At 44.8% G+C, this 26461-nt stretch overlaps 1 protein-coding gene across 2 annotated transcripts in view; it reads right to left on the reverse strand.

The window, feature by feature from the left end:
* The window catches only part of MYO5B (myosin VB), a 403624-nt gene that overhangs the window by 133808 nt on the left and 243355 nt on the right, over positions 1–26461 (reverse strand). For both annotated transcript variants that reach the window (XM_090037780.1, XM_090037781.1), the window contains exons 11-14: positions 23760–23841; positions 21767–21907; positions 2658–2780; positions 177–260 (exon numbers count right to left, since the gene is read on the reverse strand). In XM_090037780.1, the coding sequence (XP_089893906.1) occupies positions 177–260; positions 2658–2780; positions 21767–21907; positions 23760–23841 (430 nt within the window). The remainder of the gene's footprint in view (positions 1–176; positions 261–2657; positions 2781–21766; positions 21908–23759; positions 23842–26461) is intronic.

Genomic DNA, 26461 nt, shown 5'->3' on the forward strand with positions numbered 1-26461 from the left:
TATTTGCTTGTCACTGCTGCTGCTGATGCTCAGGGAGGCTGCAGGAATTGCTGCACACATGGCAACCAGCTGGAGATTTCAAAATGAATGAAAGGATTAAAACATTTTAACATCCAAAACATCAATATCAACTCTGCCTCAACCCATACACGCCTCTCCAGTCTTTCTGCTTTTACCTTGCTGGCCTTCAGGATGTTGATCTGTTCTTCATATACAGTGTCCCTGTTCTTCTCCAGAAATCCCTCACACTGATATTCAACCTACCACAGCAGAAGACGGAAGAAAAAAAGAAAAAAAAAAAGAACAGCGGTTATGCCCCTTCCACATACCCGACACACTGCAAGAATAATGCTATAATTACAGTATGTTTCCTGAAGGCTTTAGCCATCACATACAGCAATATGAACTGTGCGCAAGCACAGATGGGGTGGTAAAGATATTAGTTTATCCTATTAATAAATATATTGCCTTTGAGTGATACAGGGAACAGAAGTCCTTAATTCAAAAACCTTGCACTACACCATTATTACTTCACAGAGAAGGTGTATGCTTGATTTCCAGCAATCTAGCTGTCATTTTGCCATTTCTTTAAAAGGCCACGCTGGTCTTCCTAGTATGTCAGTCAGACACATTAGCCTCAAAACCTCTGGCAGAGGTCTGTACTCAGTCTCACCAAATTTCTCTTGCCCACAGCCTATTTTTTGAAGTTTCTAAAATCAGCTAGTTTTGAGATAAGACATGGTCAAAAAAGCATTGAAATAATTTTTTTTAAAAAGGTAGAATAAAATCTATTCTGCCCCGATTCCAATCACCTCAGAATTGAGCAAGAAACTGTGAGATGATGGCAGAGCATACATGCAAAATGTGACATGGGAATATCTTCTTTTAGCATGCACAGGGGAGGGTTCAGGCAAAGTTGTGCGCATAATGGAAAAGCAAGAGTCAGCTTCCGCTGTGAACAGTGCAATTTGCTCTGATGTTAGCAGATAGAGGTGAGACTTGATTTAGGAATATCTCACACTTAGGCTTCTTTGACACTTTCTCAGAATTGCTTTTGATTTCCATTTCAAACACATACACACACATGTGCGTGCGCGCATTGATTAACTATAACTTCAGAAAAGATTCTTATTTGCTAGAAATAAAAACCTGTGAAATACCGTTTTCAATGATGCTTGAGCCCACACCAAGGCTGCTGCTGTAGCAACCACTGTGTTAAAGGCTTGAAGTTGGTATCTTCTCTGCAACTAAGTCCTTGTATTGTCTCACTTGGCTCCCCCCGCCCCACTTCCTTCCCACTGAGGTCTTACATCATGAATGAGCTCGTTTCATTCCTTTCTCAGTGTAATTATCTGTGTTTATGCAAGACTCATAATTGGTTTGACAGTATCTTTAACTGAACCAACTTTACAGTTGCCAGACATGTTGGACAGATTTGCAGGCACAAAACACCCTTCTCCAGGTCTCAGAGAGCAGTAGTTTCATAGTTTCTAGGGTCAGAAGGGACCTGAGTAGATCATCTAGTCCGACCCCCCGTCATGGCAGGAAACAATACTGGGGTCAAACAACCCCAGCAAGATGTTCATCCAACCTCCTCTTAAAAACCCCCAGGGTAGGAGCCAGGAAGTTGGAAGTTGGTTCCAGACCCTAGTCGCCCTGACCGTGAAGTAGCGCTTCCTGATATCTAGCCTAAACTTTCCCTCTGCCAGCTTGTGACCGTTATTCCTGGTCACTCCTGGTAGTGCTCGGGGGAACAGGGACTCCCCCAACGCCTGCTGGTCCCCTCTGACTAGTTTATAACAGGCCACTAGATCCCCCCTCAGCCTTCTCTTGTGGAGGCTGAACAGGTTCAGGTCCTGTAGCCTCTCCTCGTAGGGCCTGCCCTGCTGTCCCCTGATCATACCAGTGGCCTCCTCTGGACCCTCTCCATGCTGCCCACATCCCTCCAGAAGTGCGGCACCCAGAACTGGATGCAGTACTCCAGCTACGGCCTGACCAGTGCCGCATAGAGGGGGAGGATCACCTCTTTGGACCTGCTTCAGATGCATCTGTGGATGCATGACAAGGTGTGGTTGGCCTTCCTGACTGCCTCCCCACACTGCCGGCCCATGTTCATCTTGGAGTCAATTATGACTCCAAGATCCTTTTCTGCCTCCGTGCTGACAAGAGGGGAGTTCCCCAACCTGTAGGTATGGTGCCGGTTGTTCCTCCCCAGGTGCATCACCTTGCACTTGTCTGAGCTGAATCCCATCCTATTCACATCCGCCCACCCTTGTAGCCTGTCTAAGCTATGGCCTAAGCTAAATACCAGATGAAACAATCAGTTTTGACTAACTTACATTATTTCAATGTAGCGTTCTGCACATGGTAGGGGGGTTAGTTTGTTTGTTTAAATGAAAAGACTCAAAACCACTTATTTTAAAAACTGTGCACAGAGTTTAAAGGTGAATTCTCAAAGCCAACCAATGGACTTGGATGCCCAACCAATATTAGTGGCAATCAGGCATCCCTAGGCCTTATGCAACTTTGGAAGTCCCCACCTAAACGAGCTGAACATGGTTTAAAAACTAAAGCTATTTAAACTTCTAACTACCCTAGCCAGTGTGCGCCAGACTGGTGTGTTTAAAGAGCCTTACAGGCTAGATACGCCCAGTTACCTTATCTGCAAAGTGCACCACAATGAAAGAGGTGTTGGACATTCGCGGTTTCTGGAAGTGTTGGCTGGCAGAGTGTCTATCATACAATTTCTGGGCCCAGTTCTGGTCAGTTCCTTTAGGAACCTAAAGAAGGGAGAGAAAAAAAACAGGGTATATTAGTAGATGGCTTATGCCTTGATAGTGTTGTTAAAAACTTCTGAACTTCCTGTGGATGGCAGGGAAGGAACGGGTCCTTAGCGGGGAGCAAATTCAAGCAAGAGAGACAGCTTGATAAGAAGATTTACTGAGGTTAACTCATGTATAATGGACAGCAAGGGAGAGAGAAACATAGGAAAATTCATAGCTGGCATCACCAAAGTTTGTAATGTACATTAGCACAGAAAGTGAAGTTACAACAAAATGAACATCAGCCCTTCTCCAGATTTCACAGAGTTTCCAGACCCTCCGCTAATACCACGCATCGCAGCTCCACAGAGCACAGTGGTGCTCAGCTAACACGCACTAACTGCAAAGCTGCACAGGACTGCTAGGCTGTATGCATTTTGGGACTGGGGCTATTTTTAGTGTTTGGTCAGCTGGAAGCACGTTAACTTACCAGTGTTAAAAAAATAAATAAGGGGAATTATGAACATCACCATTTGTTGAATTTGTTAATAATTGCAGAACAAAAATAACCCTTTCGGCATCTTAGTTCTTGCTACTTTGATCACTGCAAAACAAGTCCTTTTTATTTTTGCATTTGTATTCCAGTGCAAAAAAATTGGGCCTGTAATCAACATTTTTTTTAATTCAGGGTGAAATTTTACAGTACCAAACTGCAAATCTAATGCTTACTACTGATCCCCACTTCCCTCACTTTTCTACATTTAGACAAAGCTTATTATTAACTTGGGCAGAAATGTCAGCATTTTTAAGAACAAAGCCCACTTTTGACAGCAAAATAAGACTTTTGTTTTAGAGAATTAAAGCTCAAAACAAGATTCAAAGGTTTAATTCAGGTCTTTCCAGAGAATCCCCAGCTCTTTAAAATCCGAGTATTGTAAGAGTGGCTCCGACAGCCACACGTGGTGCCTACAAGCATGGCCTGGCTAATCAAACCAAGCCAATAAACTTCCTTTGGGAACCTAAGAAGTACAACGAGAGACACACCTCACTCAACACAGAGGCTTTTCCGTTCTGTATTTGCTGATATTAAACAATATGTTGTCAGAGACTGATCCCTAGTGCAGGGCACAGATGAATTATTTACTTATACGCAAAATATTTATATACATTTTCCTCTTCCCTCCACCTTGCTCAAATAACTAGCGTTAGTTCTGCTTTCAGCATAGGTTACTATTTCGTCCCCCCTTTAATAGTTGCTGGGCACCTCGCTAACTTCCCCACAGAAACTACAGCCTGTGGGACAGGTGCAGCCCATGAAGCCCTGGCTTTTGCCAACAGGAACCATCTCTGCTCCCACCCTGGCTTCTTCTTTGGCACTGAACAGTCAGTCATAGGGTAAACATGCTTAAGGCTGGGAGCAGGAGCCCATCTCACAGGGGCAGAGTCCCTTTGTGGATCAGACCCTAAAAGATTACATCTACAATGCTTCCTGACTGTGGCTAGGCACGCTGCACCACCTTGGTCCAAAAGTTTGCTAAGACAACAATTTGGTGCAGCCCCAAGCACACATATTTGTACAAGGATCAGGCTCCCCGACTCAGGCATGTGTTCGGGACTGGGGCAATTGATCTACCCAACAAACTTGTGGGCCAACGTGCACATGGAAAGGATGGAGCTTATTTCTCAATGGCATGCCCAGTCTTGCTCAGGAAGCAGGGTAGACGTATCCTAAATAGAAGAAGTCGGTGGTGGAGCAAGGAAATGAATCCAGATTTCTTAAGTTCCAGGCTAATGCTCCGATAACTGGATCATTCTTGCCCTTGGACGCAAGGTTTAGGAGTGATAGGACACACTAGTGGTACAACTCCACTTCCTGAACCAATATAACATCAGGTTTAGGGGGTTTGTGCAGCTGGGGTGAGCAGGAAGAAGTGTGAGGAGTGCTGGTAGTCTATACTTTTCAAGAGTCCCATAGTAGTTTCACACACTAAAACTACTAGGCCTGATTTCCTAGGCCAACAGCAGTTGGGTACTTTCAGCTGAACTCCTCACAACAAGGAAAACGAGTTAAATTTACTTTGGCTATTCTACATTTCTGCTAAGCCACTGTATAGTATTGCCAAAAGCTTTATGCTTCACTGCCATTAACACCATTTTTCTATTTTTTTATTTATTTATTTTTTTATAAATAAGAGAACATTGTTTGTACACCATTGTGTGTTCATTTACAAACTGCTTGGCAACTCCTCAGAATGAAAGGTCCTATAAAGCATAGGCTAACCCTTAAAAAAATATATAACTGCATCATATCCTATTGGGGATAAGCAGCTTGCCTTCAGAAGACCAGCATCGTTGTCTACAGTCACCAGAGAGCAATGCTCTGTTTGTTCTTTAAATCTATACAGCCTAGAAGCTACAAAAATGTGTACTAGCTCTGCTAGACCAAAATGGGAATGAGTTATGCCTTTTCATTCGAAGTCCCTTGAACCCACTACTCAGTATGATGAACGAAGCGCCACCAGGTGCACCCCAAAGTATGTTAAATGTGGCTTCTTCCCTGTTATTATTCAGGCATCACTCCCTCACTTCTGCCTACATAAACTGGTAAAAAAAGAGGAAAAAAATATTCAAGAGCAGTGAGCAACAAAAGTGACCTTGATTACTCTTGTCTTGCAACTGAGATATGCAGCCTAAAGGAAATGAATGAATTGAATGCCCTAAGGCTATCAGTAAGGACTAGTGAACGAAGGGAATATTTCATAATAGATCTATTTTTGCCATCCCAATACTGTTTGAACGCAATCTCTGAAAACTACCAACACAGTCCTAAGCGCATGATTCTACAGCAGTCATGCAACACAAGAACATCTGTCTACAACTAAAGCTAAGAGAAGTTTGTCTTACCAGTCTAAACTGGAGAAAGAGTAAGGTTTGTCAATCCGTTAGTAAAGAATGAAATCAATGGCAATCAGCACACCTGTATCAGATATTCCATATAAAAGGGACTTTACAAAAACTAGTGTCATCAAATACTGAACCAAAAGGGTCAGGAGCTCTAGAAAATGCAGCACAAAGCAAATGGTTTCTATTTGCAGACAGCTGTATTTTAGACTGACGTTTAGACTCAAGCCCTTCAGCCTTAATCTGGAGCAAGCACACAGTATGCAGCTAAGATACAAGTTGCTCTGTAAAACAGCTCAGCTCCTTGATTTTCAGCTCTACCTCCACCTTTGCAAGCAGCTTTCGTTTACAGTGCCATGATATGGTCTGGCCATCACTCCTACCTCAATTCACCTGATCACAATCTGAATACCAAATAAGACAAGGTAAGGACTTGGGGGGGAGGGGGATATATTTTATTGATACATTTCATTATTCCTTCAGGAGCCACCTGGAAGGAATTTTTAGAAAGCTATGCCACCCAACCTGTACTTTACCTGCAATACATAAATTACATTTTAATCTGAACTGAACACCTTGGATCGCTTTGTTGACTTTTACCATAGGTTCACCGACTAGCACCTTTCAAACAAATTCTCTGGAATACTTTAACATCAACTTTCTAGATGCTACGATCCACATCCAGGATGGCACCCTAGAAGCAACTGCATACAGAAAACCTATATCCACCATGCTTATGTCTCCAAAATGACCAATCATCCTAAACACACTAGGAAAGCTGTACTCCAAGCCAGGACCTCAGATGCCACACCTGCTCTCAAAGTACTTGTAGCTGTGATGGTCCAGAAATTATGCAAGAGGCAAGGATTTCTTAGGGCGATATCTTTTACTGGGCCAACCATGTAGCTGGGATAAAATTAGACATGCTTTTGAATGCAAGACTTACAACAACCACCTCATTAATCTAAAAACTGCCTTTACCCAAAGACATTTCAGAAGAGAAAAAGACTGTCTTTGAAAGAGCCATCCAAATACCCCACAGTAATCTACTACAATACAAAAAGAAAAAAAACCCCTCGCCCTCCCACCCGTTTTTAAACAAACAGTCTCCTTATCTCACACAACTCATCACAAGGGACCTACTTAAATTGTAGTATTGTGGTTCCCGTGATCACTGCAAAAAATGATATTTCCCATGATTTTGTGCAGAATAGGCTGAAAAAAATTTAAAACCCTCACTGGAACAGGCAATCCCTGCAGCCATATAGCACGTGGTTCAAGAACAAGCTACAGAGAGGCCTAGCTAAACTCAGCGACGGCACTGGTCAGGAAAGCAAAAGGGTTTCAGTGCCATATTTTAAGAAGCCAGATGCAATGCTATAGCAATGCTGCAGTCTGAAGATGATGAGCAAAAAGGCGGCCAGAAAAGATAAAATACATTTCAGCTCAGGATCATGAAAAGCAGTTCTCTGCAGGAAACTTGCATGAAGATGGTAGTAAATTGTTTTGTTCATCATGCAACGTGACTCTGGATGTGTCAAAGAAAAACATTACTGAGAAACATTTAGAGTCCGAGTTGCATATAAAGTGAAAGGCTGCTGCAGAGGCTGAAGGTAAGACCAAAAAAACAAGAGTCTATGCCATCAATCTGTAAAAGAACCACCAAAAGCAGTTTGACAAGAAGAGAGGCCACATTCGCACACTGGAGGCATTCATGGCCGCTAACATCGCTCTGGAGAAAATCGATAACCCCACATACAGGGGCTACTTGAACAAACACATGCCAAATGCTGGCAGTTTCCCCATGTGCAAACAAGCTTCACCAAGATCATCTACCAGGAGTAATTGGTTCACGTGTTCAGTCTACAACTGCATTGGCAGAATATGAATCAATCTCGATTGTAGCAGATGAAGCAACAGATGCCCAAGATAACTATGTTCTCTCGTTTTATTTGTACCCGGGAGCTGGACAGACCATAACTTGCCTGTTTTTCAAATGCAGTCGGCTCACCTCGTGTCTGTCAATTTTTCTACTATGGCACAAGCTATAGTGAAGGCTATTGTAAAACTACAGCTTAAGTTTAACAAGATCTCAGCATTTCTGTCTGATAATGCTATGTATATATGTGCAAAGCTTTCTCTGATGTGCTCCATAGAATGATGCCCAACACAATTCATGTCGCCTGCAATGCACACATCCTTTATTAAGTGATGTCTCGCACACGTTTTCCTCATGTGGATAGCCTGGTTTCCTCTTTTAAAAAAAGGTGTTCAGACATTGCCCAGGCTGTAAGCTTTGATACAAGGAGTACATTGCCAACCAAAACAGGTATCTACATGCGACTGTCACTTCCACCAGAGCCCGTGCTTACAAGGTGGAATTTGTGGTTTAACGCAGTTTGTCACCATGCAAAGAATATGAAGTATGACCTGCAATTTGAGTGCAGGAAGCTTGAAATTACACATAGCACACAGTGCATGCTTAAACTATGTGATCTTTTAAAAGAGGGCAACATTGAAGATCAAGTTAAGTTTGTGGCTGAAACTGCGATCCAACTTATGGAGCTTCTAACGTGGTTTGAAAGTTGGCAAGCTTTGATCCACCAAGCACACATGCAGGTGATGGATTTGATAAAGTCAGTCAAACATGGCATCACAACAACTTTCAAACTGTCAACATGACAATGAGCGGGGACAAGAACTGTTTGCAGTATTTGCCAAGTTCAAATCAGTACTACAAATACAATCACAGAAACATAGAAAGTTACAGCTGGAAGGAACCTCAGGAGGTCACATCTAGTGCAACCCCTGCTCAAAGCAGACCCATCCCCGACTAGATGATCCAAGACAACGCTTTGTCTACCCGAGCCTTAAAAACCTCCATGGATGGAGCTTCTACCACGTCTCCGGGTAATTTGTTCCAGCGTTTTACTACCCTCCTAGTGAGAATTTTTTCCCCACCAATATCTAACTTAAACTTCCCTTGCTGCAACTTGAGACTATTACTCCTTGTTCTGTCATGTGCCACCACTGAGAACAGTCTAACTCCATCCTCTTTTGAACCCCGCTTCAGGTAGCTGAAGGCTGCTATTAAATCCCCTCTGTCTTCTCTTCTCTACACTAAATAAGCCCAGTTCTCTCAGCCTCTCCTCAGAAGTCATGTCCCCCAGGCCCCTCGCCATTTGTGTTGTCTTCTGCTAGCCTCTCTCCAATCTGTCCACATCTTTTCTATAGTGGGGGGCTCAAAACTGAACACGGTACTCCAGATGTGGCCTCACCAGCGCTGACTAGATAGGACTAATCACTTTCCTGGACCTACTGGCAACACACCTACCAATGCAGCCCAGGATGCCGTTAGCCTTCTTGGCAATAAGGGCACACTGCTGGCCCATGTTCAGCTTCTTGTCCACTGTCACCCCCAGGTCCTTTTCTGCAGAGCTGCTGCCCAGCCAGTCAGCCCCAGCCTGTACCAGCGCATGGGAATGTTCCGTCCTAAGTGCAGGACTTTACTTTTGTCCTTGTTGAACCTCATGAGATTTCTTTTGGGCCAATCCTCCAATTTATCAAAGTCACTCTGAATCCTAGCCCTACCCTCCAGCATATCTACTGCTCCCCCCAGCTTGGTGTCACCCGCAAATTTACTGAGGGTGCACTCTACGCCATCTTCCAGGTCATTGATGAAGACACTGAACAAAACTAGCCCCAAGACTGATCCCTGGGGCACTCCATTTGATACCAGTTGCCAACTAGACACTGAGCCATTGATTATTACCCTCTGAGCCCGAAGCTTCAGCCAGTTTGCTATCCACCTCACAGTCCGCTCATTCAGCCCGCACTTCCTTAGCTTGCCTGCGAGAGTGTTGTGGGAGACCACATCAGAAGCCTTGCTTAAATTGAGGTACACCACAACCACTGGTCTCCCCATGTCCATACAGCCAGTCATCTCATCACAGAAGGCAATCAGGTTGGTCAGGCATGACTTGCCCTTGGTGAATCCATGCTGACTGTTCCTAATCACCTACTCCCCCAAATGTTTAGAAATGGATTCCTTGAGGATCTTCTCCATGATTTTTCCAGGGACGGAGGTAAAGCTGACTGGTCTGTAGTTCCCTGGATCCTCCTTCTTCCCTTTCTTAAATATGGGCACTATGTTTGTCCTTTTCCAATCATCTGGGATCTCTCCCGATTGCCATGAGTTTTCAAAGATGATGGCCAGCACCTCTGCAATCACATCACCCAACTCCCTCATCACCCTCAAGGGCATCCCGTCCGGCCCCATGGACTTGTATATGTCCAGCTTTTCTAAATGGGCCCTAACCTATTTGACACTGTTGGCTGCTCCTCTCCTCCCCAAACTGTGCTGCCTGGAGCAGTAGTCTGGGAGCTGACCTTGCCTGTGAAGACTGAGGCAAAAACAGGCATTGAGTACATCAGTCTTTTCTGCATCCTCTGTCACAAGGTTACCTCCCCCATTCATTAAGGGACCCACACTTACCCTCATTCTCCTCTTGCTACCAACATACTTGTACAAACCCTTGTTACCCTTCACATCCCTTGCCAACTGCAACTCCAATTGTGCTTTGGCCTTCCTGACATCATCCCTCCATGCCCGAGCAATGCTCTTATATTCTTCCTTGGTTATTTGTCCAAGTTTCCATTTCTCATAAGCTTCCTTTTCGTGATTTACTTTACTGAAGGAGTTCCCTGCTAAGCCAAGCTGGTTTTCTGCCATACTTGCTGGTTTTCCTGCACATCGGGATGGTTTGTTCCTGCACTCTCACCAAGGCTTCTTTGAAGTACAGCCAGCTCTCCTGGACTCCTCTCCCCTTCAGACTGGCTTCCCAGGGCATCCTGCCTATGAGTTCCCTGGGCAAGTTGAGGTCTGCTTTTTTGGAGTCCAGGATCCTTATTCTGCTGCTCTCCATCCTTCTTGTCCTCAGGATCCTGAATTCTATCATCTTGTGGTCACTGCCCAAGTTGCCATCCACTACTACATTCCCCACCAAGTCTTCCCTGTTTGTGAGGAGCAGGTCAAGAGCATGGCCCCTAGTTGGCCACTCCAATACTTGCACCAGAAAGTTGTCCCCAACGTTTTCTAAAAACTTCCTGGATTGCCTGCACGCTGCTGTGCTACCCTCCTAGCACATGTTAGGGTGACTGAAGTCCCCCGTGAGAACCAGGGCCTGTGATCAGGAAACTTCCGCTAGCTGTCTGAAGAAAGCCTCGTCTACCACTTCCTCCTTGTCTGGTAGTCTAGAGCAGACCCCCACCACGACACCACTCTCGTTTCTCTCCCCTCTGACTCTAACCCAAAGACTTTCAACAGGCCTATGTCCAGTTCAGTCACTACCACTGCAGTTCAAACAACCAACTGCCTCCCTTTTTTTAGTGCTGTTTGCATTCTTGACCCCAGGCAGGTGCCTTTTCTGAGTTTTGACCCTCCTCATTGCTCAGCTACTGAACTCAATCCCTATATAGCATAAAGAATATGACAAGGAATGTGCTGCTTACATGAACTTTGTCAAAGAGTGCCAAATGCCTTTGACTGCAACTGCTTTGGGAGTTTGTTTCCAATTGGTTTCCACATCTCCACAGCTTAGCCAAATCCTGCCTTACCATTCCAGCCAATTCAGTGGATGCAGAATATATGATCTCAGTGTACGGACAAATGTTCACATTCCAGACACAGCGGATGTCAGTTGCAACTGCTGCTAGATGCTGCATTTAATAACTAACATGAATTCTTTCCATCAAGGTTAGTATTATTTAGTATTACTAAATTTTTTGTAGAACACTAATAATAAATTATGATATTATTTACAATTCATATTGTGAATACATTTATATTCATAATATATTTCAATTTAGATTTAATACTTGAATTTATAATAATGCAGTAACATAGTTGATATTTCCACAGACTTTCCTATTTAATTATGCCATGGTTTTTGCCTCTTGGCCCATCAGTAATGAGGGGGGTTCACCATGAAAAGACCACAGAATTGGCTCTGGGCATTGCGAGCAGATCGCTCAAATCTCTTCGCTTGATTTAGGTAGGTCTCCACTCAGTCATGAGAGGCAGACACTCTACTGATCAACAGACACCTAATGGGACACAGCCCTACCTTAAGAATAAAAGCAAGATCTGTAAGCATATCTCCACTGCCACCAGAATCAAGTTAACATGCCTGTGCAACAAACTATTTTAGTGGTGATTGCTTGGTCCACAGTGATAACCACTGCATGTGGAAAGTGGCTGGCTAGGAGCCTGTCTGACTGCTTGGTACAAGCCTTTGCAGCATCAGGTTTGTGCCTCTCCTGAGAGAAAAGCTTTCCAACCATTCTTAAAGTTTCACCTCCCATGTCCTAGGTGGGCTAAACATTGAGCAATAGATTATTCTCGGTCTGATCAGAGCCATGATTTCATCCCCAGGTATATAAAAAAAGAAAACAGAATTTCTTAAACTTGACAGATTCTATTTATTTTCTTTTTTCTGGGAGAGGGATGCGGGGGACAGACCCCAGATCAGATGGCTCTAAATCTGAAAAACAAATGCTACCATGTACTTCCAGGAGGCACACCAAATTTCAAGGCAAATCTGTGAAATTTCTGCTTCGTTCCATCTATCCCTCCATGACGGCTGCTGATGGCCAGAGAAGTGGGTTGGGGAGGGAAGATTTGCAGGGGCCTGGGTTGTAAAATCCGCAGCCAACAGCAACAAGATTGCCAACTCCTGAAGTAGCTCATGCCTCTCTGAATCAGTTAGTCTCCAAGGCAAAAGTGCTCAACCTTTTCAGAGCCAGGACACCCCTCCATTTTTTTTTTTTTAATGTGATGGCACCTGTGCTTGAGAAGCACCATTGGTGCTGCCTGTTTACCTCACTGCTTCTCAACCAGGTGCTGCTGCCTCCAGGTGAAGCTGCCTGTGTGCCGGCTGCACAGCCAACCCAGGAACAGCTGCAGCGTATGTGCATGAGCCTCTGAAGTTAGGGCTTTGCTGACCCTAAAGCAGACAGAGCTGGATCAGCTTTCCACTCCTCCCTCACCCCCCACACTCCCCCCAGAAACAGAGGAAAGCAGGTGGAACCGTCACAAGCATCTGTTTTCAGTTCAAGTGTTGGAGGGAGGGAAGGAGGGGGAATGGGACGGGGACAGGACCCCTTCTTCCTGACCTTAGACTAACAGTGCTAATGATCTCTGCACTTTTATTCAACATAGAATTAACCTGCCAATTCCTAGCAAGTAAGTAGGTAGGAAGGTACCTTACTGAGACCAAATGCTGTTCAGTTTTCTTCATTGATATACACTGGCATAAAACTATTATCTTACATAGAAATACATCTATTCTCTATAACTAGAGAGGGTTCCTTGGTATCCAGCCAGAAGATACCAAGCAGCCTTTGCTTTTATCCCTAGGGTCAGAAAAATTCATGGCAAGCAACACTTGCTACATCCTTCTCTGTAGCCAGAGACGCGAAGACCATCCACTCCATTGCTCTGACCACGGACAGATTTATACTGCACATGCCAGTGTGATATAGTGAGACCAGAGCTAGCTTTAAACCAGCTGGATAAGGCACCAAAACAATAAGGGAGGAGAAAACTCATCACCAAGAAGAGTGGTTCTCAACCTTTTTTGTTCCGGGACCCATTTGCCAAGATCGATGGCTTGTCCTGACCCACACTCCCGTCCCTGCTGGTGCCTGACCCAAAGTCCTTTGCCGGTGTCCCTCACCTGCAAGCCACAGCCCTCTGGATCTGCTGGTGCCCCTCACCCCTAAGCCACAGCCCTCTGCCTCCCCCCACTCTCCCAGGCCACACTGGTGTCCCTCACTCCCAATCTACAGCTCCCTTGTCCCCCCAGTTCTGCTGGAGGGGGCCCCCAGCTGCCCCCATCCCACTTGGGCTGGAGCGCGAGCAGCAAGTGCAGGGCTCCACACCCTGCCACCAGCCAAGACATGCAGCTCCCCACCGCGAAGAGCTGCCCCTGCCTTATTTTCACGCTGAAGGGCCAGGCACCTTCTCATCGCTCCCCCTGCCCTGCTGCAGCCCCATGTCTGGCCACCGTTCCCAGAGCCCATGTGCATGCACACGCACACACACACCGCCAGCTGGACAGTCCCCTGGACCTCCATCTCCCACTCCCTATAGGCTAACCTGCATCCAGTGGCTGGTTCTGCTCCTACGACCTGGCTTCACTGTATGCTGGCCATGTGCATCTGCATGCACGTGCATTTGCTCCCTCCAACCATCCCAAGCAGCATTAGCAGCCTGGAATGGTGCCAGCCTACACGGGGAAACCCACGCTTTCATGGGTTTTGCAGGGACTTCCTTGCAACCCTTTCAAATATTCTTGCGACCCACTTTTGGGTCGTGACCCACCAGCTGAGAAATGCTGCCCTAGAATACAGCTCAACACTGAGTACATTCATGACTTCTCTTTTATAAGGTCTTTTTTAATTTATGCACTTCTCAGTAAAACCTGCTTCTGGCCACAGTGTATTTCAATATACAAGCAGAATGAGAGATCGCAGGGTTATTTGTTCTTCCCTAGAAACAAGGTCCCACCATCTCCAAGTACCTCCAGCCGGACTGTTACACGACCGGTCAGGTACACGTCTTCGTTCTTTTATGCTTCCTGAGAAGCATCTGCCATAAGCTACCCTTGGAGACAGAAGACCAGATGAGTGGACTGACATGGAAACCTGAGTATTTTCATGGTAATGTTGTGATCATGCTGCAAGCTGCGGTGGTCCAGGAAAAAATTCAAGGCAAGGATTTTTGTGGCTGGTTCCTTTTATTGGACCAACTGCATACCTGGGAGAGACGCAGACAAGTGTACCTGAGGAAGCGTAGAGTGATACTCAAAAGCTTGACTATGTCTTTCCCTGCTATTCAGGAGGTCCAGTAAAAGATGCCACCCACAAAAATCGTTGCAATATTGGAAAGGCCACAGAACCCACACAGATTTATACAGAAGCCATCTCATCAGGACCAGATCATTTTATTCATTGGCTCCCACAAGGAAAAAAAAAAAATGGTTCAGTTCACCCATGTGTTAGTCACAGCAATCACCTTTGATTACCAGTTTGTGCAACTATACTTGTCTCTACAGTTTCCTTGCCCCCACTAGCTCTCCCCCAACTTTCAGTTCAAAGGTTGGCCATATACTGTTTAAATCCTAGACTTGTGGCAGCCTGCCTTTGTTTCACTTGTTTGTTCGGTACCTACTGGGACTGAGTAGATGCCACTGGAATAGAAACAAATCTATGGCACGCTCCGAGACCTGGGTTCAAAACGGAAACTATTTATTTTATGCTAGTAAGATTTTCCCAGCCTTCCAAACACCTAACCACCAGAGATTAGGGAACATATCAGATAAAAAAAAGGGAATGTGTTCACTCTGACCTTCAATCTCCAGCAAGAACCAGGGGATGAACAATGGAATTTATTCAAAACTACTAGTTTAGCAATTAAACACTAATAATAGGAATTTCAATTATTCTCTCTTCAATGTATATTAAAACCCGAATTGCCTCGGTATTCCAAAACTCTGCAGCGCTCCAAAGCTTTGCTGCATATTCTGATGCTCAGGAAAATAATGTGCTTGCCTTCTGAGGCAAAAAGGGTGACAGAATGATTATTTTGCCATCCGATTAGAACTAACGAAGGACCACACTGGAAACCCCAAAGGTGCTGCCCTTCTTTTAGCCTACATGCAGCTGCTCATACAACACAAGTCATCGATGATTTAGCTGCACAGCATTGAAAGATGCCATGTTTATTTCCAGTGATTTTCAGCAGTCCAAGCAACTAACAGATCATGCAAGGAAAATGTATTTTTTATACTGGTACTTGCATTGATGTGTGCAGAGATATGATTGGGATTCAAAGCTATCCAACCAGAGCCCTGTATCCGGCCAAGACCAAATAGAAAACAACTGGCAACTGCACTGGAGTCATAAATAGCCACATTTATATTTTGGACAGATTTTAATGTAATATGTTTATGCAGATACCATAGCTTAAGGTAAAAAACAAAAATAATATTTATTGTGGAGAGTGAATGTTTGCAGTTTGTTGAACAAGAGATCCTCCTACAATATGAAGAGTTAACTATTATGCCATGTGTCACTGGAAAGATAATTTCTCCTTCTTTTCAAAGTAAAGAATTAGGTCTGATTACCACAAGTGGTATTTTTAAAATATGAGCCACCTAGATCACTTTAATCAGTTAACCTCGTTTAAATTGAGTTTATGCTTATGGAATAAAGATTTATTATGACATTTTGCATGCCCTGTATTCTTTTAAATGAAGAAAGTCATATAGCTCAAAGTCTCCAGACAATTCTACCTTTACCAGGGCAATGCCTCTAAGATTGCAGAAGACTGACCTTGGAGCCATACGAAACAAAAAACTCAGCCTTCAGGGATAGGGACAGATGTTGAACATAAATTAGTTTAAGTGATCAGAAGATGATTTAAACCTGTAATGGAATACAAGTTCAGTGCACAAAAAATAGTTTCAATATGGCTGAAACCGGTTTAAGATAAACCTGGTTAAAGGTAGTATCAGACTTAACTGACTGGGATCAAACCAGTTTATGGAACTTCTGTCCCGTACCCCTTCCTGGTTCAAGTTAAATCACAGTCCCCCAGTATCCCAGCATGCTCTGCAACCCTGGGCTGGGCTGTCTGTTCCAGCCAAGCAGGGTTGGTCCCACCCCTCCCCTCCCTAGCCAGAGCATCATCCCTCCTTTGGCTGGCTGACAAGCGGGTGGGGGTGTGAAACCCTGCTCTGGAGTGCAGCCAGGTCTGCCTGGCAGAGGGAGCAGCAGCCCCTGCCAGGGGTCCGCAGCCTCCCGCATCCCCGCTCACTCGCTGAATGCTCCAGCGGCAAGAATAAGGGTGTGGCCAGGCCCCAGTAACCTGAGGGGAATGGGGGGGTTTAATCCCCCCATTGTGGGTGGAGGTGGGCAGTGAGGGCACCGAGAGGTTCTGCTTGTGCACCTGGGATCACAGCAACCAGACATTAGTAGCCTGAGGGAAAGGTGGGGTTTAATCCCCCCATTGCAGGCAGCAGTGGTGTGAGCACCAACATGGTGGCAGCTCCATCCCATGCTGAAGATCCCCACAGGCAGGTCCCGCACTCCAGAGCCTGGGCCAAGTCCCTTGGAAGAACGGCAAGCAGCACCCAATGCTAATGCGGGTCCAGCTATGGGGAGGGAGATGTGACCTGGCTGTAGGCACAGAGGGGAGATGGAGGGGAGCCAGGACTTAATCACTCGGCACAACTCACTGCTGCCTCCTGTGAGGGTCAGCACCTGCTGCCTCCAGCCCCATGGGGGGGGGGGGGCAGGGCCACAGGTTGCAAGCAGACTGCACAGCTCTCCACCCCCCGCCCCCTGTCCCAGTGGCAGAGCGAACTATCAGGGTGGGCGGAGGCAAGGCACTTGTCACCTGCTCACAGCAGCACTGGGCGCTCGGAGAGGGCTGCCGTGGCCCAGTTGTCATTGGTGATACGTAGGGGGTGCACACAGGTTGGCAGCGCGCCCCTGTGAAAAGCACCGCCGACGCTGCTGGCAGCACCTGCAGGTGGACACCACTTGCCACCCCCCTCCTCCCTGCCACCCACACTGCCGGCAGCGTCTGCAGGCAGTCCCCGATTGCCATGGGCTGCTGCTGATGGCATCTGCGGGTGGTCACTGACCTCCAGTCAGCACTCACTCAACCCCTTCCCCCACCCCACGGCGTTCATGCCATTCCTCGCCTATGTCCCTGAGCCATGAGGCCAGGCCAGGCCAGACCAGACTGTGGCAATCTATTGCTTGCCCCTGCCACTGTCCATGCCCCTGGCAGCCTGCTGCGAGCAGACAGTGGATGACAGGTGCTTCACCTCTGCCCACTGCAATGATCCGCTCCACTGATGCCGGGAGAGGGAGTGGGGCAGGGAATTGCACTCCAGCTACAGTCTGCCTGAAAACTGTGGCCCCCACGTGGGGCTAGAGGCAGAAGATGGCAGGTGCTGACTCCTGCCCATAGGGCCACCCCAGCCCAGGCCATGCTGCCACAGCAGGAGGCAGTGATGAGTCGGGCTCCATGATGAGCCCAGGCTCCCTCCCACCCCCACTCTGCACCTGCAGCCAGGTCACACTCCCTCTCCCCACATCCCCTCCTCACAGCCAGACCTACATCAGCATTGGGAGCCGAGGTACAGGCCCTGCCCGAGGGAATTTTCAGCATGGGACGGAGCCAGCACCGTGTTAGTGCTCGCGCCACTTCCCCCTTCCCCTCCAGCTACCAGCATCTGGCTGCTGCAGCCACAGATGTACAAGCAAAGCCTATTAGTGCCCACACTGCCACCACTCCCATCAATGTGGGGATTAAACCCTCCATTCCCTTCAGGCTACTAGGGTCTGGTCATGCTCCTGCTCCTGGAGTAGTGAGTGAGTGGGGATGGAGGGGTATGGACACCCCTGGCAGGGCAAAGGCACACCCTGCTGGGGTCCCTGCAGGCCAAGGTGGGGGTTTAAGCCCCTCCCCAAATCATACCTTGCCAGGGCCTGGACAAGCGCCACCTCCCAGCACAGCTTTCCTGCAGCCAAGGGCTCGCTGTAGTGCCCCGCAGCTTCTAGTCTAAGCCACTGAATGCATGTGGCTGCATTTCTGGAATCAAAAGTGAGTGTCTGTTCCCTTGCAAATCAGTTCAATCTATGCAGGTTAGACTAGCCTGAAAAGATTGAATCAATTCAGGCTCAGTCTTTTTGAATGTCAGCCCTTAGCCAAGGAGGGAAAAACTGAACTCAGCCTTGACGGAGGTGCAGTAATGCTTCTCTACATCCACATATGCAGAGGTTCTTTCAAAAAGAATTAAAAACCTCCTAAAAGCCCAGTCAAACTTCTGACTGTCACCATGTGCCAGAACAGTCTTTAACGTGTCCCATCATCAATCTCTCACTTGCCAAGTCTAAAGGCCTCTTTCTGCCCACAGTCTGTGCCCAGACAACCACTCATGCCCCAGTGTCTCTCTCTGTCCCACCCATGTCCATCTTTTCCAGGTTCTCTTCAAGCCTTTCTGACCATGCTTCCAGTACTTCCTTCTCCTGCCGTTTCAGGAGACTTTGTCCCTGGCATCCCCAACTTCTCTAATTCTTACCACTTTTCTTGTCCCCACCTGTTGGCACCATCACTATCACAGCTGTTACTAAAGCTCACATCCCTGGTGTTCTCTCTTATTCCCTTTTCCCCCTTCTCTGATCACAACTGATCTCATTCTGCTCTTCACAGTATGTTTAATTCCCTCTGCCACAGCCCTGTGGAGATTCTGGGCAGCTCTGCAATCCGTGGAGCAGATGAGGGAAACAGCCATAACTCAGACAAGGTCCCAGCAATGGGAGTATGCAAAAGCAATTTTAAAAACATGCTCCCAGTGGGCTACAAAAGTTTTGTAGTCCGCTTTTAGGGGCTCAAGTTCCTTTAAGCTCCTACCTCGATTCAAATCCCATTTCTTTCACTGATGACATACAACCCTCTGTTGATCACTCCTCCCTTTTTCATTTAACTCTGAAGCTGTTATTGCTAAGCTTTAAAGCCACATGTACTTAGTTCACTAAATTGCTTCAGGATACAGTTTGTATGGAAAAATTCTTCACAAAAATAATCAGCTGTATATTAAAAATGAAGGGGGGAAAAAAATCATGCTGCGAGACAAGAACTTTGGTGACAAAAAGCCCCATTTCTGCTCCAGTATTTCATTATGTTGCAGGACCCCTAGATGGAGTTTCAAGTCCTGGAGTATATTTAACAACTGTACTATGCATTAATGAACTGACTTGCCAATTGGCATATTGTTCTTTATACCAACCGCAGCTTATAGCAAAGCAATTCTCTCCCCAGGATGCTTCAGTACACAAAGGGCTTTGCTATTTTGTAACAGCAAGGAGGAGTGGAGGAGAGTCTAGAAATAAAGGCAGGGACAAGGGGGAGGTGTAAGGTTTTACCAAGAAAGCAGAGCAACTTGCACTTGACACGCTCACTGAAAATGTTAAAAGCTGTGAAACATTTGCACGTTATTATAAAAGAGTCCATTACAACCGCAACTAATCACTCCAGCCCCCAAAGCGCAGAGACATACTGTAACAACATCAGCAATCAATGTACTAGGAATTACTCATGGCGTTTCAGTTCTTCAGCAACATGGTATGGATGAAACAGCAGCACTTGACAAGAAGCGGAGAGAATGGCAGGGTAAAGCTGTTCTCACTAGGCAGCAAGATTTTGCTATCGGCCGGAGTTGGAGCAGTGGTCTCCCTAGCCAGTCACCATCAGCAGTCAATGCTAGATACTTCAGAGCTATCAGCAAGACGTTTTGCCAGAGGACTCGGGGGCCAGCAAGGAAGCATTCCTTCTCCCCCGTATGTCAGTAATCAGACATTGGCTCAATGCCTAGAGTGCAGCGGGTGAAACAAAATGGTATCGAGTAATCGAAAGATTCGTGACCTCCTTCTGAGCTCACATTTGAAATGACACTATTCTGAGGATATTAAAATTAGATTTAATTTGTTCTTTTCTTTTAAATAACTTATAATCAGAAGCCCTAACAGGCAAGAAGACGACAAGCTAAGAGGAGTGTTAAAAATGGAAAAGTCACCTTGCTCCCCATCACCAGCCTCACCACACACCCACATCTTCATTAGGCCCAGCCTCACTAGTGTTTTATGCTGGTTGGGCACTCATGATGCTTATACCACAACTTAACACTTTTCCTCCAATGGGAACCATCCCTCTTCATGAAGACCATGCCATTAAAAATGGCATGTAAAGGCCTGGTTTGGTACTGAAGCAGGAGCTGCACCATATACATATGTGTTTTTTCCACCATCTTCTCAACTAATCCATCTTATGCCACCTGGCATTTATGATCTCAGACTGCAGTATGCAGTTAAACAACTTATTTTAAAGAAAGCCAGTGATGACTAAAGACTTGATAAAACAGATTCATTTAAATGGAAAAAAAACAAAGGTCCAACCCACAGATCTCATAACCAGAAATCCTTGCTGCCAGCATCTCAGACATAAAATATACCCTTGTTGGTTGGCTATATCATCACCTCCAATTCCCAGCCACCTAAGTATTGGACTTTCTTCCCTCTCAATGGCAAAGTCAATCACTGCGTCACATAAGAAACATAAGGAAGCAAGTAATCAAATCAATCAATCTCCACCAAAGGCAGGCCATGCCTCTTAGTAATTCCCAACAGGGACAAGGGAGTTTAAATAGTGAATCCAAAGAGCGTCTCTTTGGTTCCCCACTTCAGACCAGCGTGTTTGTCTGATAACCATGAACAGCAGTGAGATAACAAGAGCTATTTGTGAAATCCTTGTCAATTCCTGTAATTACTCACGTTGCAGAAGTAGAAACCAGGGTTGAAAAGTGAGCACTGATATCAAGTACTAACATTGGTCTGTCCAGTTTAGGAGGTTGATAGCAATAGTCTTCAACAATGTGGGTGTCCCTACGGTCTTCAAAGCGTAGTGAGAAGCAAAACAAGCTGCCTGCGCTTAAAGAATGGGACGACCATTGCAAGTCCTACAACTAGTGTAACTAGGGCTGTGTGAGCAGGGCATTAGCTTTAGGTCTCAATTTATAGGAGGCACCAGAACGGTGATAGTCTCTAGGAAGTCTATGCCATGGTAGCACCAGTCCTATGTTGCAGTGGCAACAGCTGCAGCGTTAGCCACTAACAAGTGCAGGGACACTGCGACAGCATCAGCATGGGTCTTTCAGTCGCCAGGACAAGTCAGACCGACATCTCCGCCTGCAAAACTGGGTAGTTACACCTCTTGAGTTCTGCATTTGAAAACAGCAGTCGGGTTACTACAGGACATGTTGCAGACTGTGCCACCTTCCCAAGGGCCTAGCATGGGATATAAATTCAACAAGAGTTACAAGATGGCCCTGCCTACTCCTTGAGGGTGCAGCTGGACGGAGCCAATGATGATGGTGAATATGAATCAGACAGATATACTAGGAATAGCCTATTCTTTAACTTCTATTTAGAACGATAAAAATGCCAGTGATTACACAGAAGTTGTTCTTTACCTTACACTCTTCATCCAGCAGGTCCAAGATACCAAGTTTAGCTTCTATAAGGTCTATGCAGGGCTGGTTGTCATAAAAATCTATAAGAGTCCAAGGGATTTGTTCCTTCATGTACTCTTCTTGCTCCAGCTTAAATACATGCTGTGATCCGAAAGACAGTAATATGCAATTAATTTGCTTGAAGAAAATCACAGATCAATTAATTTTCACCACCCTATTGTAGCCATTAGGGGCATATAGATTTCTTAGAAATGGTTAAGGAGCCCTATAAATTTAACTGTAGAAAGACATACAATGTACCTGCAAGTACACCACCACCTGCAGATACCAAAATCAGAGTAAACATATGAAAGTTAAACATTATGAAGTCTGAAGTGGAAATATTCTCTAATTAGAAAGCTACCCAAATGGTCCCTTCAGATGTGGGGAGTGCATTCTGTGAGCTATTTGAATGCAATTACAAAAAATTAAGTCTAAACTTCGATGTTGACTTTGTTGTGTCCACATGGCAACACTTTCACCCACACCAGTGTCTTGAGTCATGTTGTTTCTCACCACACTTGGGGAGAATACAACAGATTCCCATCACAGCAACATAAATGTAGCTGATGCAGTACTAGAGATCATAGTATAGTACTAAAGCTACATAGAAGCCAAGTTTCCAAGAGTTATCAGCATCAGAGCTTTGATGAATTAAAATGTCTTCTGAAGATCACTATTTTTGTGGAGACTTTTGGCAAAAAAAGTTCTCCTACTGGCAGAAAATTTCTCAGATTTATTCACAAGCAGTTAAAAATTCAAGCAAACGTTTCTGATCTATTTTAAGTCCCAGGGGACGGGATTTTTCAAATGCACTTTTTTTCCCCTTCCGTGCTGACTTAAAAACCTCTTCAATTAAATCATCACTTCATTTGACATTTATTAGCTTCAAAAGTACCAATCATACATACTAAACAAGTTATACAGTGCAAAACCAATCCAGACCTTCACCTGCATTTTTTAAACACTGCACTGATGCTCCAAGTTTGCAGCACCATGCAGAGAAAACAGCTTTTGAGTAGAGTGCAACAACTTCAGAAGAAAAGAGGAGCTGCACTAGTGTACATAGCTGCTGTTTCACTCTGCTGTGTGTGCATGTGTCTACCATGATACAAGGCAGATACATCACCTCAACGTTGACACTGCGTGAAGCACAAATTAAAGTCAGAGTGGTTTTACCAGACTTATGCACATGTAATAGCTATACAGAAAACAGCTATAAAGAAAACTGCTGCCAAGCAGCAGATCCCCACTCCCTTTTTTGGAGCTGCTACACAGTTTATCCAGACCTACAGATCCACTTTAACAAAATTAGAGTCAAATTCTGCTGCTCCTCAGATCAACATAAAAATTCCCTATGAGCTTCAGCAAAAGCAGAGTCAAACAATTTGTTCTGTAGCTTTCATGTTTAACTCTGAGTATATACAGCCCTCCATGTACATGTTAACATCTCAGAGAGATACTGTGCCAGAACCTAAATGATACTGGGATACGCGACCCACTTCCAGTTCTCCAGTTAAGGGAAGCCTTTTAACAGTCGCTCCTTTGTTTAAAACCTGAAAGCCAGATTCAGCACAAGTTCTGAAGTTTATTTCACTTGGGGTTGAAGCTGCAAATAATGCATTTTTTCCAACTATTTCCATGCACCCAAGAAATATTATAAGGCCTAAATTAGCATAAAGTTGTTCATAAACACAGTTTCAGATTTATAACAAAGTCAAAACGCAAACAAAACTTACCTCTCTCATGATGACTATTTGGTACAACCCTAATGCAGGATTGCTACCTATGGGGGACTATGCTATAATTAGGAACATTTATACCAACTGTGTAATCTCATCTCAGTGGTGGCGAGATCAAGCAAAGTCTGGTACACAAAAATATGTCTTTGATGACTGCCTGTTGCTTACAGTTTTCCATTAAATCTTATGCAAAATTCCCAGATGGGTCTTACCAAGTTGAACTGCTGCTGGAGCTTTTCATTGGCATAGTTGATACAAAATTGTTCAAAGCTATTCACTTCAAAAGTTTCAAACCTGCAGAACAATGAATAAATCAGTGCAACCATTGCTGCTGTTGCTTCTTTTAACATCTACTTTGCTGTCGTTGTCTCGGTGACATCACCACATATTCAGTCCCCATATTCCTTCTTCCCAGCCCCAGACGTATTATAATTCCTGTTCACCAGACCCGCCTCTTTGCGTACGCTAACTAAAGCAATCTGAAAGGTCTCTCGTTAGGCAGCATACAGATGTTTAGTATCGATGTACCTTGTTTCACACTATATCACCATCTGCGTTAGGAAGTTTAACAAACTTCCTTGGGTACCAAGAAGCATTATTACGCATTAAGGCTAAGCCCCCTTGCTGTGAAGATGAGTGCTCAAACACAAGTTGCTGAATTCCAAGAGACAAAAAAACCCAAACAAAATATGACTGTATTCTGAATGGAAATTAGCTGAATAGAATGGAAAATGAACTATACTCTTGATTATAATATTTATTGTAATCCCTCATAGCGTTAAAACTCTCTTAATGCATGACACATTTACCTTTAAATCGAAGTAGGAATAAATAGGCATTTTTCTAGCAATGAGTGAGAAAAAAAAAAAGAGCGCTACATTTAAGATTAGTATCTGATTCAGCCACATGTTCCATGAACAAAGGCAGGCTTTGATTATTCCCATGCCTTCAATAACATCATTCCCTTTGCAAAAAAAAAGGTCTCCTTTCCCTCTACAGATAAGCCAGCAAGTTATAGGCCAAAGTCTCTGCTCAAGTCAAGGCAAATAGGGGAAGAAAACAGGCTTATTACAATTTTGTAATTGTGGACATGCACAACAGCTACACCAGGAAGGGATTCACTCCCGGTGTGAATTCATACCCCTGGCACAGTCTTCCAATATCCCCCTGGGCTTCTTTCACTCGAGAGCCCTTAACTCAGAGCAGGGGGTATGAACTAGCTCCATCCACACTGAAGAACATCGAGCAGATGTCAATAGTGCTCATCTGGAAATCAATAGGGATTTTACCATCAGCTTCAGCAGAAAGACTCAACTCACAGTAAAAATATTGAGACCATTTCCCTGGTATCTGTTAACTTCACAGGAGCTAGGCTAGCAGAGAGCTCTGCACTTTCAGTAACTTAACCTGCAACAAACCCACTGCAAACCATTAGGACAAGCCTGGGCTTTGGCTAGAATTGTATTAATAGGGGTCTCATTGTTACTCATTATTGTTATCAGCGTTGTTATGGGTCAGCTGCTCTTTACCCAACATCCTTTTAGGGGCCACTTTATCAAGTGGAGATAAACACTTGAATTGAATAAGTATTTCTAAGGAAAGTCTGGAAAAAAAAAAAAAAGACTTACACATCTGTGAATTAGCTTAAATTAATCATTGAGGAAAATAGTAATTGGCAAGGCTTCTTAAATTTAATTAGTAAGCCTGCTGTAAAGATAAAGGCACAGCAAGGAAATTGGTCAGATAAATAGGAATGGTGGCAACTACCAATATTTTCACTGTAAAATAAAGATGAAAAAAAGTTTAAATGTCTTATTTGTCATTTTGAAAGTCTACACTTGTAGGAAATTCTCTCTTCAGTTTCTTTATTTGATGCAGCTCAAAATTAGTTAATTATTTCCCCATTTCTTAGATAGTGTCAAGTAACAAGTCTCATATCATTGCATGTAATGATTTAACTCCAGTGGCCTGAAAATGAATGAAGTATTAACTACAATGTAGATTTTCTGTTTCTTAACACAATTCCCTTTAAGGAAATCTAACACTCTCTGGCTGATTAGCACGCTGCCTTTGTGATGTTCTGCACTGGACTCCTTCCAGACTGTCCATATCCTCCTTGAAGTGTGGTGCCCAAACTGGACACGGTGGTGAGTCCTCACCAGTGCTGAACAGAGCAGAAGAATCGCTTCCCTTGACCTGTCAGCAACACCCTTGTTAACGCAGCCCAGTATACTGTTTGCCACTTGTCTCACATTTTTGTCTTCCAGATTATGGTCTACTGTAACCATCAGGTCCTCCTCTGCAGGACTGCAGTCCATATTTTCTGTATGCAATTATTCTGATGTGCCTGTATTTGATTCCAGTCTACTTCTTTTGACCACTTTATCCACCGGGAGTTCCCAGGTATACTGAGCTCTATACAAAATACCCTAACACAGGCCTTCTAAAAAGAGCAATACTTTTGGAACAGTTTTTCAAATGAGGATACCAAAGGAAATTCCCCCCCCCCGCCCCAAACTCCATAAAAATACAAATTCCTGCAACCTTGTGATCATGTGAGCAATGGGCCAACGAGAAATTTAGTTAAAATGGAGGTTTACAAGCAAAAGGAAGAAAGAAAGGAAAAAAAGCATATGGATGCATTTGCTTGTTAGATAGAAAAATACACTGCAACCGAGTGGGAGAGGAAGAGACAGTGCAATCTGTTTCTCCACTTCAGAGACCTAGGATAAATCCCCTTGCAGTGATTGCCAAAGGTAGAACAGCAGTATACCTAGCCACCCTAAGCTGCCTGTCAAGCGTTTGTGAAGACAGGAGTGGCATCACGCCTCCCGTCTCCTACTGTAATCCTCAGCTTCTGAAGCGCTGAGCCAGACGTAAACAAAAGGTATGGTTTTTACAAAATTGAAGCCAT

Source organism: Crocodylus siamensis, chromosome 3 (assembly GCF_052110815.1).
Source record: "Crocodylus siamensis isolate JL-2025a chromosome 3, ASM5211081v1, whole genome shotgun sequence".
Lineage (NCBI taxonomy): Eukaryota > Metazoa > Chordata > Crocodylia > Crocodylidae > Crocodylus > Crocodylus siamensis.